The sequence below is a fragment of the Scatophagus argus genome, chromosome 1, assembly GCF_020382885.2.
Source record: "Scatophagus argus isolate fScaArg1 chromosome 1, fScaArg1.pri, whole genome shotgun sequence".
Lineage (NCBI taxonomy): Eukaryota > Metazoa > Chordata > Actinopteri > Scatophagidae > Scatophagus > Scatophagus argus.
The window spans coordinates 27,463,915-27,482,833 of NC_058493.1; the positions used below are offsets into that span (position 1 = coordinate 27,463,915).

At 45.0% G+C, this 18,919-nt stretch overlaps 1 protein-coding gene across 1 annotated transcript; it reads left to right on the forward strand.

The window, feature by feature from the left end:
* Positions 1–1,055: 1,055 nt before the first annotated feature.
* serinc4 (serine incorporator 4) lies at positions 1,056–18,566 on the forward strand. Its single transcript, XM_046396065.1, has 11 exons — positions 1,056–1,884; positions 6,092–6,259; positions 6,878–7,056; positions 8,159–8,238; positions 8,562–8,655; positions 11,745–11,956; positions 12,362–12,457; positions 15,705–15,831; positions 15,945–16,057; positions 16,857–17,010; positions 17,101–18,566. Exons 1-11 carry the CDS (start codon positions 1,765–1,767, stop codon positions 17,306–17,308), a joined length of 1,551 nt encoding a protein of 516 aa, XP_046252021.1. The 5' UTR covers positions 1,056–1,764; the 3' UTR covers positions 17,309–18,566.
* The last annotated feature ends 353 nt before the right edge of the window (positions 18,567–18,919 follow it).

The following is an 18,919-nucleotide window of genomic DNA, read 5'->3' on the forward strand; positions in this document are numbered from 1 at the left end:
TTTAAAGGTGCTATAGATAACTCCTTGTTATTAATGACACCAACTAAGCTAACACCTGTTGATCACCTGTTGAACAAGCCTCGTCCTCAGACAGGGTCAAAACCTGCTGCTATGCCACAAGTGGCGGTCCAGTCACTGTTTCCAGGTCTGAATGCTGTTGGCTGATAAAGTGACTACACCTTCAGCACCGGGAGTCTCGATGAACAGGCTGACTAATCTGCTCAGGACTTTGGTCACTACGTTAGCTGGCTAGCTAGCCGTTCATTCATGTTAGCAGGCAAGCTAACATGAGCCAACGTCTTCCAGCTAAAATAGTCATTTATTTTGCAGTAATGTTTTCACTTTGGACTTTGTGTTAGACTCTGTGTGTTGGGTGCTGGTTGACATTAGTGGACTCCATTTTTAAGTGAATTAAGCCAATGATTAATGTGTGTAATACGTGTAATTTGTTTCTCATTCTCACATGTTGTAGTGTCACATTCTGCTTTGAATATTAAAATTGATTATATCTGATATTCAAAAATTTTGCATTTCCAAACGTATTTATTTTTATTTGACAATGTTCAAAAGAGCACACAAAGAAAGATACAAGTGTGGTGTAAAAATTACTTGCGTGTTATTAAACTGCACTTCACAAATGTTCCAAAGTCAGTCCACAGACTTTAACTTTGAGAAATATAAACCATAAATATAAATACAAACATTTTAGAGTTCCAGGACAGCTTGTATGATTTGATAAATTTCAATCTGGTCAGTTTGTCATGTTTTCAAGTAATTTATTCCACAAAAATCTAATGTGTCTGATGTTATTAGCTGGCCATGTATGATAATACTGCATTAAAAGTGCATTTGAAAGCTTAAATATTAGTTACAGCTCGGTTTTTATTCTCTGCCTGATGCCTTTTAGGACTTCCATTAGAGCCCCCAAAAAATCCACTGGCCTGTTTGTTATTAAGCTGTGAGCACTTTTACTAATGCGTGCAGCCTTTGTTGATGCCATCACAGGCAGCCCAGCGTCCAGTCCGTCCTACTTCGGCGTTTCTGGGTCGTAATGCAGTCGTGATAACTTGTTGGGATTATGGATGTGGCCTCTTTCTGTGAGTGACACATAAAACTGAGACCTGGACCACGTCTTCGGGGTGGTCTTCATGCAGGGGAGGCCGAGAGGTGTCAGGCATGAGCATCTGCAAATCAGATGGGGTAACTGTTTAATTTTGAAAGACAGGATCAATCACGAGTATTGGCCAATCCCGTTATACTGCAGCCATGGGGGAAGGGAAGGGAGGGACAGATGGGACTGACACATGGTCCCTGTCGACCTCCTACTCCTCCTCCTCCTCACCCCTCCTCCCCTCACAGACTCTCTGCCTAATCTGACCGGGTAGGACAGGGGGAGGATGGGGGAGGGCACCGGGCATTCGCCACCACCTCTCCCTCTTTTCTGGCAGCACCCAACATAGTCGCAGAGCCAAAGCACGCAGGATATGGGCAAAAAAACAACTTATTCCCCTGTGAGACTGGACTGAGAGCAGCTGAACCGGTGCTCATGCTGAGGCTCTCGGCAGCAGGGAGCCCAGCCGGACTAGAATCACCACTAATCCAGCAAAAGGAGCGTGTAGGCACAACCTGCTGGACTCTTTGGTCTTACTTTTTATTCTCGTTTTCTAACAGGCCAGTCAGAGGAAGTCATGCTCTGGCCTCTGTAAGGATGTGAGGATCCCATCTTTGCAGGCTTGCTGAGAAAACCTGTTTGTGTGGAAATTCATGGCCAAATGTAGAGTCGTGGTGGCAGAGGAAAAGCAGTTTAGAGGCACAATGTCGGCCACTCAGGGGATGAACCGCAGCGGCGTCTACAACTACTTCCTCAACATGGTGGCCTATCAGGTGAGAGCTGATGAGCAGCAGCACTGAAGGAGGTGACTGCAGCTGGAGTTTGACATTTTTAGGGTTTGTTCAGCATCACTTTAGTACTGATGAGAACAACAGTTTTGTACTGTTTTATTTCATCTGAAACCCTCTGCAGCAAAGGAAGTCAGGCTGTCCGCTTTCTCGCATTTCACTTTGTAACATGTTTCCAACGGCTACAACTGATTATCAGCAACTTAGCATGTAATCTAGTTTATGTAGGCCTCTTTAGTTTCTTAAACAATAGTGAAATGAGTTTGTCCCATTCAGTTTCTGTTTGACACTGAAGTACGTGGTTCTGCCCCAACATCAGCGGCCACGTTTTCACTTCATGTGAAGCAGCTTGGCATGTTAGTCAGAAAACGGGTGACTTTTAGCTTCAAATGCAACTCTTTGTGACTCTGTGAGTGCGAAGACACTAACTGAGCATGTGCAGAGTGAATGGAATCACTCATGATTGTTTCTGATTGGAGAATCCAATACAATAGTCCCATGTTGCACCTGTCCCTGGTCTCCCCTACCGCATGCTATTTCTTATTTTGATTAATATCATTAATGATTAATAATAATCAATCATCATCATCAAACATCAATCATGTAAGCAGCATTTTTAATTTAGTAGCCATTTAACAATTTAAAATATTCAAACTGAAATACAAACTGATGCTAATTTATTTTTCCATACATCTCTTTTCCCTCTGTAATGTAGCAGTGGTGTGAAGTAACACAAAATATAGTCAAGTACTGTGAAGTACACGTAGCTCAAGATTGTACTTTTGATATCCCACCTGTGTACTTATCAGTGAGAAAAGTTGATTTCTGTGATTTTGACTTTCATCCCAGGTGTTGGTCAAAACATGCAGCAGATAGCAATCAAATTCATCAGTGAACACTACCTTTGTGAAGTTTATAATCTTCCTTTTGTCACTGAGGCTGTGACAGAGAGGTGGTATTTGTTACGTTCTACTGAATTCGCTAAAGTAAACAAGATCTGAACAATTTATACCCAAATCTGTTGTTTCCTGCCCCATCCTATCCTGTCATTTACCCCTTGTGGCCATGTGGCCACTTTTCTCCTTTTAGGAAGCATCAGGTGGTAAACAACAAGCTATTTTCACTCACTTATAGTACAAAGAAACAAAATGAAAATGAGATAACGTAATCTAAAAATAAAACTAAAGAATTGGCAGTCATATTACATATCATAAGTTATCACTGCATGAGTTAAGGCACATGTTGATGAGTTTTTAACGCTGCAGCTTTCTCATAACGTTTCACTGTTGGTGGTCAGGAAAGTGTGACAGAATCTGCTGCTTCATAAGTGATGGTTATGATGCCGCATAGCACACTTTGAGGCCTCACCGCAGCTGAGTGTTGAGGTGTGTATAGGTGGCTATAGGCAGTCATAATGCATTATAAGCCCTATCAGTCAGCCTGGGGTTTATAACCAGACAAAAGTCTCCATAACACACTCAAACTTATGATTCTTTATAAGTCACATTTATTATGCATTGTGAATACATTATAATACAATATGAATGCCCCCCTAATACACTATAGATGTGGTCAGGATCCAAATCAACTTGTCAAAATCTAACTAAAACACCATAAATTGTTGTGATGTGCACGAAGTCGCTGCTGTGTGTGATGACAGGTGGATCTCAGATGCATTCAGTGTGTGATTCATGCAGGATTAGCTCTCAGATTAGCTTCTTGGTAAAATGCAGGGCATCCTATAATCATCTACAAACAAACAACTGGAGCGAGTGATGGACTGCAAAATAAATATGAGCAGCCATCTTTATAAACTTACACAGCGCTCTGAATTGATGTGTGTGATCAGGATGCTGTCATACGCAGGCTGTTCAGCCTCTGTTTTTAACCACAGATTATTCTGTGTTTATAGCAGATTCCTTGTTTACCGCCACAACTTCACCCTGAGACTGTTAATCCTGCGTTGCTAAACTCAAACCAGGCCAGAGGACAGACAGTGGTTAGCTATAAAACACCTGTCTGTCTGCTAGACGGCTCAAAAAAGTTTCACATTTTCAAAATGGCTGATTTTCCCAATTGTTTTTTTTTTATTGCAACAATCTGAAGGCGCGCTGGACCAACATTCACCACATAAGCCGGTTTGTTTGGTCTGCAAAAAAGGTAGAATTTAATTCTAAAAGATGATGTGCTTGTTGGAGGGGGATTTAGCCAGAGGCCCATAAATGGGAGCTTAATAAAAATGATTTGATTCAGGACTTTGGAATAAGAAGGGCATCTTTAAACTGAAAGTCTACACAGGGCATCCAACTAAATCTCATGCATTTAATCTTTTTAAGTGAGTGCAGCCCCTTTCAGTGCAGAAAGTAGGTTACTTAGGTATAATTGTAATCCCTTTTATTAGCAAAGTTAGTGCTCGTAGTGCAACAACAGCAAAGGCAAAAACAACACAAAAACAAGGAGCTAAAAATTTAAATGGCAAGACGAGTACAGTAAACCCAGAGGAACCTGAATTCAAAGGTGGTCAAAATGGTTTTTCCTCTTGGGTGGGTGAACTCACACTCCATTTTGAGTTTGGGGCTCACAAAAATGAGCAGAGGAAGATGTTGAAGGTTCTGCAGCATCACAGCAGCATGAGCTGCAGAATGTTAACAAACTGAACCTTTAATCATGTTTCATCCGTTACAGGATCAAATCATTTTTGAGCTACTGTACACGATTAAAGCTCTATTTTTAGTCATTTATTCCTCCTTCAGTGAGACGATGTTGGATTATCTCTGCATTATCCATCAGATTATGACTTGCACGTGATGAGTAATGATATCTGTATTCACTGCAGCAACATTCTGACGTACAGCAGACAAAAGCTCTCAGGCTGCACATCTGCATTACTGACCCCCTTTGTTCCCACATGTCTGAAGAAATGCAGCAAAGGTGATGCATTCCTGGTTAATCACACATGACGAAGTGTCCTTTCTCGTGCCCCTCCAGTGAAGAGGCTGCCTGGATGGCCTTCATGTGCCTCTGGGTAAATAGTTGATAGTTTTTAATATGAAGACGTAGTATTATGACACCTGAGTGGCACAATGAAACAATTTTAGACTTAACTAGAGTTTTTGACTGTTTCACCATGAAAGCATCATCGTGTATTTCTGAGTGCTGCCGTGCTGCCTCATACAGGGTTTTCTCCCCTGCCCTCAGGCAGCCTGAGTCCGCCGCTGTCCCAGATATCGAAAATCATTTCACAGAGCAAAGCAGAAAAACGGCGCCACATGTGCACAGCTGAATCCATTTTTCCTCTCCCACGCGTGATGCTGCGGCCCCGCTAATGCAGACAGACCTCCAGACTGTAATCTGCAGAGTCTGCTGAAGCATCAGACAGATGTGCGTGCAGGTTTTGCCCCCTTAGATTTAGTTCAGGATCAGCAGCGATGGGCTTACGTCCAGCCGGCCCTGATTTATCAGAATCAGAACCAGACAGATGCTGTTAGACTCGTTAGATTAATCTGCCACCAGCAGCCCTGCTGCCAAACTCTCCATCACAGTCTGATACACTGACCTCCAAAAGCCTTCAGACGGCTTCAGTTTGAATCCCTGGACTCAGTGCATCCACAAATGAATCACGAATCACATGTTATTCATGCAGTGGAAATCTAAGGCACGGTTGGGTTCAGTCTGTTTTAGATGTACATGCAGGCGACTGGTTGGTCTTTATTTGATAGTCAACAGTGCAGAGAGACGAGAGAAACACAGGAAGAGCGTGAGCACAAATGTTTTTCCAAGCCAATATGAGACGTTAGCAGACAAATCATCTGACAAATGACCTTTGTGATGTCTCGCTGCTGCAGCTCAGCAGAGACAACAGAATGGCCGCCTGATGGGGCAGAAAGCAGAAAGCTGGTAACCCTGATGTTAACATATTTCAGTGCTGAGTCTGAATATTAAATGAGGCGGCTGAGTGGTTAGAAACCAGAAGCTTTCAGGGGATCTGTTTTCCACAGAAACATACAGAAGCTCAGCTGCATGCCTCAATGTGTGTTTCCATTTTCGGAGCTGCTGATTTGTCATTAAAAAGTGTTTATAAACATCACACCCAGGCTGTGAGTCAGTGTGATGGGGAACACGTGTTTCCTGTCGCTGTTTCCTGTCGCTGGACTGTGTGGATGCTGAGCTGCCTCCGTCCTCTCCTCCTCAGATATGCTGTTGCTGTGGTCCAGCTCCCTGCTCGCTCTGCTGTGCCTTCTGTCCGCCGGTCAAGTCCTCCACCAGCACGCGGGTCATGTACACCCTGTTCCACATCATGAGCTGCGCCGTCTCCTGCCTCATGCTGTCCCGCACCGTCTCTGAGCTCGTCAGGGAAAATGTGAGTTACTCTCCGTGACATGTCCACAGGCTGCCATTTCGAGTGCAGACGAGTGCATTTCGAGTGGCTCGAGACTGAGAGTAAAAGTGAGCCAAAAGCTGAAGTGTGAATCAAACATGAAAAATACAAAAGACATGCGTGTAATCCATTACTATCCTGGAGACCACAGCTGTCCAACCTGCTGGTCAGTCCAGTGTCTTCAGTGGTCAGGGTTGAATTTAATTCATCACATGACTCTAAACTAAACTACTAACTATTAACTATTCAACCATGCAGACTTGCACAGGGACTCCTGTTTGTTTGGAGGGCCTTCATCAGGCGTCACTGACCACATGTGACATCATACTGTGATGTCATATTTCACCATGCAAAAATATCAACTAAACCTCACGGTCGACGCTTCCTAAAGTGTCGCTTTTGTTGACAGAGCAAACAATTACGAGAAATGCATAAATTCTACAAACTGCTGAAAGAAAGAAAATAAGCCCTTCGTCCTTTCAGCTCAGGATGATAGTTTGCTCACTTGAGCATTTATTAAAAGTTTCAGATGTCTCTTCGTAGAAAAAAGATCCTGTGAGGACGTCACAGGTGAACATGGTGTGTGTGTGTGTGTTTCAGGTGCCTTTCTTCAACGTGGTGTGTGACCAGGCGCACGGCGGAGGCCACTGTGAGATGCTTGTGGGCTACTCAGCGGTCTACAGAGTCTGCTTTGGCACTTCCTGTTTCTACCTGATGATGGCGATCTTCCTCATAGACGTGAAGTCCAGTCAGGACTTCAGAGCGCTCATACACAACGGGTCAGTTTACCTCACCCAGAAAGGTCCCGTCTTTGGCGTTTGTTTGTTTTCTGAGAGGAGTCTGCATCATTCAGACGAGCAGTACGAAAGCTTTTCAGTTCACACTAAACAGATCGTGAACGCATCGTAGTTCATTCCCAGATTCCGGGACTTTTGTTCTTGCACATGAATGCAGCACAACAGTGTCAGCAAACGACGTGAATTCAATCTTGAATCATAAAAATTTAATCAAGAGTTTTTTTTTTATCCTGTTGACAAACGAAGAGAAAACAAACAAATGATGAATTAACAGAAATCTTTGTGTCGCTTCCCTAAATCAGAAGCTCACACACATCTTTAAATACTTCACCAAAGTGTTTTCTCCCCGCCTGTTGCCCGACCTGCCCCGCTGCTCTATTTAAGGCTCTTTGTTGTCACACTTTCCACTTTCAGATTAGAGCCGTGACGTAGCTCAGATTAGGATTTGACAGGCTGGATTGTGAATCTACTCCCAAGAGCCTTACCGGTGCCACGGTGAAAGGCCTCAGGGTCTCTGGCACAGGTTACAGCTCTCAGTGGTCAGCAGGGGGTCAGGGGGGGACCGGGTGCCCTGCTGAGTCCCTGTGTGTCCCCCCAGAGGCCACACGGTCACGTGAACCAGCAGGGATTTGATTACACACTCAGCTGCTGGCGGGTTGATACTGAAGGTGTCAAAACCTCTGTAGTACTGCTGTAGTACTACCACTACACGCAGTATGTGGTATCAGAGAAGCGGAAAATCTTCACATTTTAGAAGCTTTAACCACCTGAAACGACTGATGATTTGAGACTCAAATCACATAAAGAGTAAAAGTCTGCTTATCTTTGTTCTGTTTTGGCAAAGTTTTGATGAAAAGTTTTGGATGTGTAATATTTTCATCGTACAGCAGAAGTATTTTCAAACAGCAGACATCATCCGAAGTGGTCAAAATTTCACAAGTGAATTGTGCAAATTATACATGAGGAACAAAAGAACCTGAAGAAACATGTAACGCAAAACCTGATAAATGAATGCCAAAAAAAGAAAAAGCAAATCTTTTACTGTTATTTTTTCTGTGTCGTCTCTCCACGTGTGGACCTGCAGCTTCTGGTTCCTGAAGTTCATCACGCTGCTCGGGATGTGCACCGCCGCCTTCTTCATCCCAACAGAGTCCTTCCTCCACGGTGAGCAGCGCTGATGGTGCTGATGGTGCTGATGGTGTGGGTGCACCTCCACCTGAGTCCTGCCAGGGGGCAGCAGAGTCCTGCTGCTGAGAACGCTCCTCAGCCTGACTCACTGCGGTGAATTATTGGACCGTAAATCTCTGGAGCTTCATTTCTCTTTGTTTGGGAACAATAAATCTGATGTGGATACAAGGCTGATATCAGAGCTGCTCTGTGATTTACCGCCTGCTCTCATGTTTTCTTTCTCTTTGTCTCACTTCCCTGCTGTAAATCAAACTGTGTGCATCATGCTTCTTCTTCTCCTCCTCCTCCTCGTCTCTCAGCTTGGCATTATGTCGGCGTGGTGGGAGGATTTGCCTTCATCCTCATCCAACTCATCCTCATCACAGCATTTGCACACACCTGGAACAAGAACTGGTGAGTGAGAGCATCATACATAACATATACATCCTGACATAAAGCATCACAAGGTACAGCTGACCAAAAGTAAGTGGACAAATCTGTCCTCATACGCTGCTAGGCTTTTGGTGTTGGTCTCGGTTTTGGTTCAGACTCTGTGATCTTGATTAGAAATCTCAACTCTGTGGCCTCCAGCTTTCCTGTTTTAAAATGCAAAAGTCAGCTCTCTGAAGGCAACACAATTTGGGGGTGAGCTGGAACACCAGCCCGGAGCCAGACCTGATCAGTGCTCGACCTCATTAATGCTCTTGTGGCAGAATGGAAGCAAATCCCTGCAGCTGCAGTTCAACATCTGGTGGTAAGACAGAAACCAGAAGAGTGGAGGCAGTTGCAGCACCACATTAATGCTCATAGTTTTGGAATGACAAGTTTTTATGATCACACGTGGCTGCAGTGTTTAGGTGTCCACATACTTTTGGCCTCACGGTGCACCCATGTTATCCCCCCTCGTGATTTACTGGATATGATTCAGGCCTCTAAGGGAAACTCTAACAAGAGTCCCAAGTGAACTTTGATTTATTTTCAGGGGTCGCAAGCCAAAAGTTTGGAGCTCACTGTTCTCAAACAACTGGAGATAATAAAGGACCTTTACAGCAACACAGAGAAGGAGATTTACTGTGGCGGTCGAAGAGGTTCAGTAATTGACTGGTGGGTCAGATGATCTAAAAGACATCTGCTGCTACCGATCAACATGTACAGTACATACAGTACGGTGTACCGTGTACTGAGGGCAGTATTCAGATCCTTTCCTTAAGTAAAAGTGCCACAGTGCCCAAATACTGTTGGAGTTGGTTGGAGCTCATTTTGAACTATTTTGTACAGGACGGCAGCAAGCGATTATTTTCATTCTGAATTCTGATTATTTTCTCCATTAATCTCTTGATCGTCTGGTTTGTAAGAAAATGTGGTCACAGTTACCCAGAACCCAAAGTGACACCTTAAATTAAAATAAATGAAATTATATTAATAATTAAATTAAAACAGCAAATCTGTTGTGAGGCTTTATTCTTACATGGAAAATGACTTAAACTCCAGTCGATTTTCTGTCAGTCCAGTGACTGATTAATCAGTTAGGAGTTTCAGCTGTACTTGTACTCTGTTGGGTGGTCGTCACCCTCATCTCAGTTTACTGTCATCTCTTCACCCCACACGGTCAGATGAGGGGAAAATGAAGCCAAAACAATAACTTAAAATAACAAAAGCCCTCGGGATTACATGAGAAAAAAGGTCACAAACGCGAGCAGATTTCCTGTGACGGTGAGCTGATTGGTGGTTCCCACAGGACGGCGATGAGATGTTATTTAAGGTCCCTGTCCCTGTTCAGACCGCGGGCTGGTTCACATCTGGAGAAGAGAGTCTCTGCTACACGGTGACGATGGATTCATGTTCACTTCAGCCACATCTGTCCTGTCCATCCCAACATCTGGAACTTTGTCTCGTGCGTCTGCTCGTGGCCTCCGTGTGTGTTTGCTTGGTTGTGCTTTTGCTTTTAGGAATTTTCTGGGTGGAGATTTTCCCTTTTCATTTGACTAAAGAATTCATCACAGTAAGAGAAACTTTAATGAAGTTACTCATCAGATTTGTGTCTGACAGATTTTAGCAGCAAACCTAACAAAGTAAATCTAACAACTCTAACAGGTATTGTCACTGCAGTTTCATCTTATGATTGTTTTCTCAATTTGGCCTAGCAGATTTATCATTTTGTCCATAAAATATCCATCATAACTGACAACAATGGGCTGATTTCTTTTTCTAGTCCATTTTATCTTCATATATGACAAAGAAAAGCAACAGTTTACAAGCTGGAACAAGAAAGTGTTTGCCATTTTTGATTAAATAAAAATATTTGATTAAATAAGATAGGATGAACCTTTATCAGTCCCACAGGGGGGAAATTCTTATTGGAACAGTTTCTGGTGATTTTTGCCCAAACTTTTTCACTTCAAGGATCCCTGAACTGAGACATATCAGACCACAGACCCCATGTGGGGTAGTCCAGGACCTGTGGCACCAAACACCAACACGCAGGTTGTCCCGTCCGCACTGCACACCTGCAGGGACACGACTGGACGCTCCTCATCAGCTTCGTTTTGGTCCCCGTTTGTTTTGCTTGCTCACTTGTTGACGCCCTGCGTCTTCCCCCGTCCTGTCCTCGTTCACTCAGCCAGCGTGTCCCAGATGTTATTCGCGGCGTCCAGCTGTTGAGCCGTCAGTCACAGCAGAGTCGTAGCAGCAACAGCTAAGAGGATTCATACATGAAAGGTGAAAGTGAAAGTGACATATTTTGTCATTGGAGGGAACTCACTCCAACGAAATTTGTGCTCTGCATTTAACCCACCCAAGTGACGTGCACACACACACAGCAAACCCGGGGCAGTGGGCGACCGCGTGCAGCGCCCGGGGAGCAGTGGGGGTTAGGTACCTTGCTCAAGGGTACCTCAGCCATGGACACCGGTACGGGGAATCGAACCAGCGATCCACCGGTTACGGGTCCGACACCCTAACCGCTGATCCACGACTGCCCACTGCCCTGCCATACATTCAGGACCTTTTCCAAAGCAAACAACACATAAATCCTCCTCTTCGTTTCACATTGACGGGAAAGAGGACAGGACAGAGGAGGGAATAACCAACCAACCAACCAACAAACAAACAAACAAACAAACAGTGATAAATAACTCGATCATCTCTCCAGGGGGGCAGCAGCTCCAGCACTAACACGTCCATCATGTCCACAGTCCAGCTGCTTTGAAGCCACTCGTAGCTGCAGAAGTGCAAACATTTGTCTCAATATGTCCTGTAGCTGCTCAGCCTCGGCGCCTTCACTTTTCATTTGGATTCCATCGTTTTTCCACACACACAAACTTTTACATGCAGTGAAACACACACAGGAGCAGTGGGCAGCATCAAGCTGGGGGAATCGAATCAGTGACCCTCCAATCACAAGCCGCTTCTCCGCCCTCCAGGCCACGGCAGCCCCCAACAAAATGCTCATACGTGTGCAGGTTGGATGTGAAGGTCAAACTCTTTGTCTGTGTTGTCCTCAGGCTGACCGGAGCAGCAGAGAACAAGCGCTGGTATCTGGCGGTGATGTGCGCCACCCTCTTCTTCTACACCATCGCCACCATGGCCTTCACCTTCATGTACAAGTACTACACACACCCCATCGCCTGCCACTTCAACAAGGCCCTGCTGTGGATCAACCTGGGACTCTGCGGCCTCGTGTCCTTCATTGCCGTCACACCGTGCGTGAAGCAGAGTGAGTCGATGAAACACACTCGCTTTCACAGAAGGGAAACAACACTCAGCTCATCTGCAGCGATGCAAACATCCACCTGTTAAAACTGGTGCTGCTGAAGATATTAATAATAATAATAATAATAATAATAATAATTAGATGTGAGATAATATTATCTGTTTCTCCCTCTAAAAACTAAACGCTGACTGCAGGCCTGCTTTGTCTGCACACGTCTGCGTTTTAAGCCTCAGAGTTTCAGTTTTATTCAGTGATTCTCAGAGAGGATGAGGTGTTAGCACTTGGTGCTCCGGTGGCTGGAGACGCTGCTTTCACTGCAGATTAGGATTTGCATTTCAGTCAGTCAGTCTTGTTTCAGCTCGATGATTTAAGGTTCTGACCCAGACTGTCCCTCTTGTGTCCCTGCAGAGCAGCCTCGGTCGGGCCTCCTCCAAGCCTCCATCATCAGCTGTTACGTCATGTACCTCACTTTCTCTGCGTTGTCCAGCCGTCCACCAGAGAAAGGTACGCTAAGCCAGCAGACAGAGCAGAGGTCTGAGATGTCCACAGGTCCACTGTGTCTCAGCCCGGTGCTCACACCAACACAGAAGTGTCCCACACCAGAGCACGTTTTCTGTATGCTGATTAAAAGACAAACATAATTTGTCTTGTTACAGAAGCAACTCCTAAACTCACAGCTGTGTCTTATCTCAGTCCTCATTTCTCAGAGACCTTGAACCGAACCGTAAACTCTTCTACCGGCACTCGTCCTGTCATGTCTGAATCTGTGTTTAGAGTGTACATGAGACTTCCTGTCTCCATGACAACGGCTGTCTCACTTCACCTGTCGCTGGCCAGCTAGCCGGCCGTAACGGACAGGAAATGACAGGCGTTCGGTTTCAGCTACAGTGGAGACAAGAGGTCAACATGAGGGGGGACGTAAAGATTTGAGGACAAAGCAAAAGAAAATATCAGTTGAGTCATATTTCTGCAGATAGCGTTTCCCCGTCCAAGGTCGTCGGGCACTGATGTATTTGATGTTCTGGGAGTGAGATTTGGGCAGCCAGAGCTGCTTTGGACAAACAGTAACAAAATGAATACTGCAAAGACCTTCACTCTGGATGACTCAGACTGCTGGAGCCTCATATCAGCTTCAGCTGAGCTTAGATCAGTTTTCCACATAGCAAGTTATTGTGAAATTTATCAGAATGTTTCTTTTGTTCGTAATTCATCATCCCATCCTTCTCAGACTTATTACTAAGGAGACCACACACACACACACACACACACACACACACAATAAAATCCTCCATAATTTGCCTTTACTTTCCTCATAATGACTCACCTGTTGGCTCCAGGTAAGACAAAGAGCCTCCACATGACAGAGACATTAGTGCAGAGGCTTGTCAGAGGCCCCCGTCTTATCCGGGGTTTACATCTTAATGGCACACACGGCAAATATAGGCGCACACACACACACACACACAGATAATCTGGGATGAGATGTGCTCTGACATGCTGCCTGCTGGGCTGGTGGCCTGTGGTGAGGGCAGACTGAAGGATATTTGTTTCACATTCCTCATGGATCCTCTGACAACATAATAACACAGGAACCCAGCCTGGCAGCGTCATTGCAGATGTTCTCTCATAGCTCGTCCTGTTGAACGCATTAAACGCATCACGTTTGTTTAGATCCGCCGGTAAAGAGTGATCTGAGGGGAGGTCGGATAACGCAGGAAGGAAAAACACACGGCGTGTTGCCTGTTGGCATATTTTTCTTATCACTTAAGGATTGTGTTGCCATGGAGACATATATTCATCTGACCCAAGAACTTGATACTAAGGGCTCCAGGACTGTCTGGCTCCAAGTGATGTCACCAGAACACGGCGGCAGCACTCGCTTTTGTTCAGCGGGAGGAAGTAGAGACACGTTGGACACGTTAGAGACCCGTCTTTATGTATGTGGGTGATCAGATCCAATCAGAACAGGGGCACAGCAGCGTGTATCCTCCCCAGTGGTGTACAACGCAGTGGGTGACGTTACAGTGGCTCCGATGACTCTTTCATATACAGTCTACGGTCGCAGCCGATTCAAAGACTCGGATGACAAATGTAAAGAAACAGGAATATGGAACAGTTTGAGAAGTTAGTAAAGAGAGAGTCCATTCAGAGCTTTATGGTGGAACATTCCTGTTCTCTGTCTCGCTGGTTAGTGTGGTTATTTAACATGCTGTGCTGTATGTGTGTGTGTGTACAGTATGTGTGTGTGTACAGTATGAGTGTGTGTACAGTATGAGTGTGTGTACAGTATGTGTGTGTGTACAGTATGAGTGTGTGTACAGTATGTGTGTGTGTACAGTATGAGTGTGTGTACAGTATGTGTGTGTGTACAGTATGAGTGTGTGTGTACAGTATGTGTGTGTGTGTACAGTATGAGTGTGTGTACAGTATGTGTGTGTGTACAGTATGAGTGTGTGTACAGTATGAGTGTGTGTACAGTATGTGTGTGTGTACAGTATGAGTGTGTGTACAGTATGTGTGTGTGTACAGTATGAGTGTGTGTACAGTATGAGTGTGTGTACAGTATGAGTGTGTGTACAGTATGAGTGTGTGTACAGTATGTGTGTGTATCAGAGTCCTGGGGGCAGTGCAGAACTTTGTAGCAACTTGTTGAGAAAATATGCACTCAAAGTCTGTTATAAAAACACCTTTTCAGTACAGACTGTCAACCTCTCTCTCACACACACACACACACGCACACACACACACACAGTAATATTCAGTTTCCACCTACTATTGCAGAGTTTCTTTTTTCAGCTGCTTAAATTCAGTGGTTCTTCACCTGTCAAGGTAACATCTCCAGGGGGGATATGTGTGTGACCGTGTGTGTGTGTGAGTGTGTGTGTGTGTGTGTGTGTGTGTGTGTGTGTCAGACAAAGAGATCTGTTCTCGTTACTGTCTTCTTAGGTCTGTGAGCCTGGTCTTTCCCCGGAAGGTTTATTATGCTCCATGACCTCACCATGACAAACACACGCACGCACACATACACACACACACACACACGCAGAGGAAGAATTACTCTGGAGTGCAATTGAAAAGACAGCTCAAAGAGCAGGACATGTTCTCTCTCCCTTGACGACTCTTGACCCAAGTGTGTGTGAGTGTGTGTATGTGTGTATGTGTGTGTGTGTGTGTGTGTGTGTGTGTGTGTATGTGTGTGTGTGTGTGCGTGCCTGTGTGATCTGGGTCCTGTAATTAGCCAGTGTTTTCACTGAGCTCAGGTTCCTTTTTCCCTCCACAACACACAAACACTAAACTTCTCTCAGGAACTCACAGCCAGCTGAAACGACCCTCTGGAGGTTTGGCTGGATTCCTCTGTGTGTGTGTGTGTGTGTGTGTGTGTGTGTGTGTGTGTGTGTCTTTGGGAAGCAGAGCTTGTGCACATGCATGTGCATGTGTGAGCATACAGTACATATCTGTGAGTGCTCTGTGGGTGTCCACAGGGTGAGTCTAAAAGAGAGTCCCAGAGGGGAGAGTGCAGCCGAGACCCCTTTTACGAGAAAGAAAGGAATTTCCCAGGAAATGAAACGACGGAGAAAGAAATGAAGTGAAGTGACACAACACTTGACCTCCACCCGGCCAGCCTAAAAACACTGAAAAAAGACAATTAAAAACCAGCTCTGCTTTGCTAAACTGACTTCTGTTAAGAGTAGTGAAGAAGGTCAATGCCACAGTGACTCATGCTGAGCCTGACTGTGCTCTTGTGTCTCAGTGGTGTATCAGGGCACCAACATGACCGTCTGTTACCCCAGTGTGGGACAAGATGGCATCCAGAATGAAGGCAACGCTGTGGCCATCATTGGAGCTGCCATCATGTACTGCTGCGTCCTCTTCGCGTGGTGAGCAGACGCTTCATCACTCACATCACTGTCCTACCACTACAGAAATATTTGCACTTCTACGTCTCTAAAAGGCGTGAGGAAAATGTGTTATAATCTCACTTCGTCTGCAGTAATGAAGCTTCCTACCTGGCTGAGGTGTTCGGTCCGTTCTGGATGATCAAAGTTTACCGCTACGAGTTTCAGAAAGCCACCTGCTGCTTCTGCTGCCCCGAGGAAGAGGAAGGTTTGTACTGAGGGGGTTAACATTACACAGCTGTCTTCTTAAAGGTGCTTTGTGTTGTGTTTTTACATCACTGAGGCGCTCAGTCACTAATATTAAGATAGAAGCAAGACAAACAGGAGGTCCGGGATCCAGGATCAGGACGTACTGAATCCAGCTGAAATTTGGTGGGAAATCAGTTTTGCTTTACAGCACAGAAGCAGGAAACTCAAGCTTGGCTTTGCTTTCTGTTGTTGTCAGGCACGAGTTTCAACTTCATGTTCATTTACGTCTTTTTGCTTTTGCTGGATTTTACGTGTCAACATTACATGAAAATCAGTGACCCGACCAAAACACGACCCGACTGACTGTGACGTAACTCTCTGAAAGTTACGGTTTGCAGCCCATAAGTGTTTTTAGACCTATTGAAGGGTCTAAAAGGGTCACTTCGTAGAGTTAATCTATGGTTTGTTGTGTGGTGAACAAGAACCAAAGCGGTGAAACCAAACCCTCTGTAACATATCAGTTTTCATGGCATCGTGTTGAATGTCATCAAATTGTGTTGTGTTGAATCAAATCATGACGACTCGCACTGCGTTGCAGTAAGACCGAATCGTGTTGTGTTGGTAGCTGCTTCATATGTGCCTTTAATGTATCAGATTGTAAACATGTTCACATTGGAATATTTAAAAAATCAGCTGACAGTAAGCTAAACTTTCCACTAAACTCCACTGGGCGCCTTTAAGGACTTTAAGAAGTCTTTGACATTACATAAATTCAGTCCTGGTCCATCAGGGGCGTTCAAAGATCTGTTTTCTTCCAGCTGAGGATGAGTTTGTGATTGACGACGAAAGCAAAGGCTGTCAGAAGGTCATTCACAACGAGACCCAGCGAGTGGCCTACAGCTACTTCTTCTTCCATTTCGTCTTCTTCTTGGCCTCGCTGTACGTCATGATGACCCTCACCAACTGGTTCAGGTTAGTTAACCACAGCCTCTGGTTTTCACTCTCGTTGCTGTTGTTATTTTCTGCTGAAAGTGATCAGAACACCGTGTTGTCGTCCTCCAGCTACGAATCTGCTGTGCTGGAGACCACCTTCACCCACGGCAGCTGGTCTACGTTCTGGGTGAAGATGTCGTCCTGCTGGGCCTGTGTGATCCTCTACCTCTGGCTGCTGCTGGGCCCTCTGTGCAGCTGTCAGTCTGAATCCAGACCTCGCCGCGCTCGCATCAAACGCCGCTCGGCGTCCTCCCGTCATGTCACTGTCAGCGTCTGACACTCTCAGTGAGGGGCCAGGCAGGAGGGAGGCGGGAGGGGCCGCGATGTGGACCAGAGGTCAGGTGACTTCCCCGCCGTGTCCCACAGGAGAGGATTTTCAGGAAGGTCACAGGGGTCAAAGACTCGCGGTGCTGTGAGAAGGACCAATCAGAGGGCTCAATGTTCAGTGGCCCATCGATCTGTGAAGAACTGGTTAAGACCTGACCTCACGGGCTGAACACCATGAAGTTAAACCACTAACAAGGACTTGACTGTGGTTGGAAACACACTTACAGTATGAATTGCCAAAGGGGTCAGAGGGGGTGGACTCTCACCCCCTATAATGTGGGAATTACAGGAAGTAGGTGTACAGCTGGATTTATGATTTTTTTATTCTTTAATTTTAGTTATTTTAAATTCTTGGCAGTATTTAGACTTTTCAGATTATATCAGAGGAGGAATTAGAGATATTTGCTGTAATATCACAAGCACACGTCCCACATATGTTTTTGATCATGAACAAATCTTTCTCAAAGCTGCAGACGGGGAGCTCTGAATCTTTTCTGCATCTTTTTTTTCATTCTCACAACTCAAAACCCACACTGAAATTTCAGCTCAATGATGCGATACAAAGAAAATATCCTGTGGTTTGCAGAAACGTACAGCGGCAACGTTTATTCTGGTGATTGGGTTGATGATACTACACAACACACACTCACACTCACACACACACTGTGGCGATTAATCACTACGTCACCCTGCAGTCACATTCACTGGTTACACTGTAAGCCTTGAAAACTTGTTCCAGCTATTTGGGAACATGTCTGTGGAGACTCTCAGTCATCCAGGTCATATTCACTCAAAGAGTTAACTCTGTAACTCTTTGAGTGAGCTATTTGGGAAATGCACTGTGCCTTGTGTGCAGATTACACAGACGGTATGACAGGTCGAGCGGTGAGTTTTAGATTTGTGGCATACTGTTGAGGTTTGCACAGCCACGCTAGCTGTGTCCGTTTCCACTCTTTGTGCTAAGCTAAAGCTAAACTGACTCCCAGCTGTGGTCTGACAGTCAGTGCACATGACATGAGAGTGTGTCATCAATCATCTCAGTTAACCCTCCTGGGTGTGTGTGTGTGTGTCCAAAAAGGTAAAACTGTTGCTTGACTTTTCAACCCAGTGTAAAAATGAACTGCAGCTAATTACTCCAAAACCCCAACTTGAAATCTCCTACTGGAATGGCAATGAATGGAAGTCATGCCGTCGTTAATAACTTGTTAATAACTGGACTTTATTTCATTTCGTGCTCAGAGTTACACACCATAAGACGTACAGACAGAATCGATTCGCTGACATCCTCTCATTCAGTTGAAATCGTTGTCTGTTATTCGCGTCAGTGAGGCAGCTTCAGGGTTGGTTCTGATTTCCAGTCCAAAGCCAAGGAAAGATTTGTTCATGGGTTAAAATTAAACCTGAAAGAGTATCAGATTCAGGCAACTAACCAGGAATGTCTGATGTTCTTCAAAGTTCAGCAAAAGAGAAATCGGGGCAAACACACTTTGCATTTGGCTTACAAATAGCAACAAGTTACGCGCCCACATTATGTTGCTTTACAGCACATCATTCACTTCTG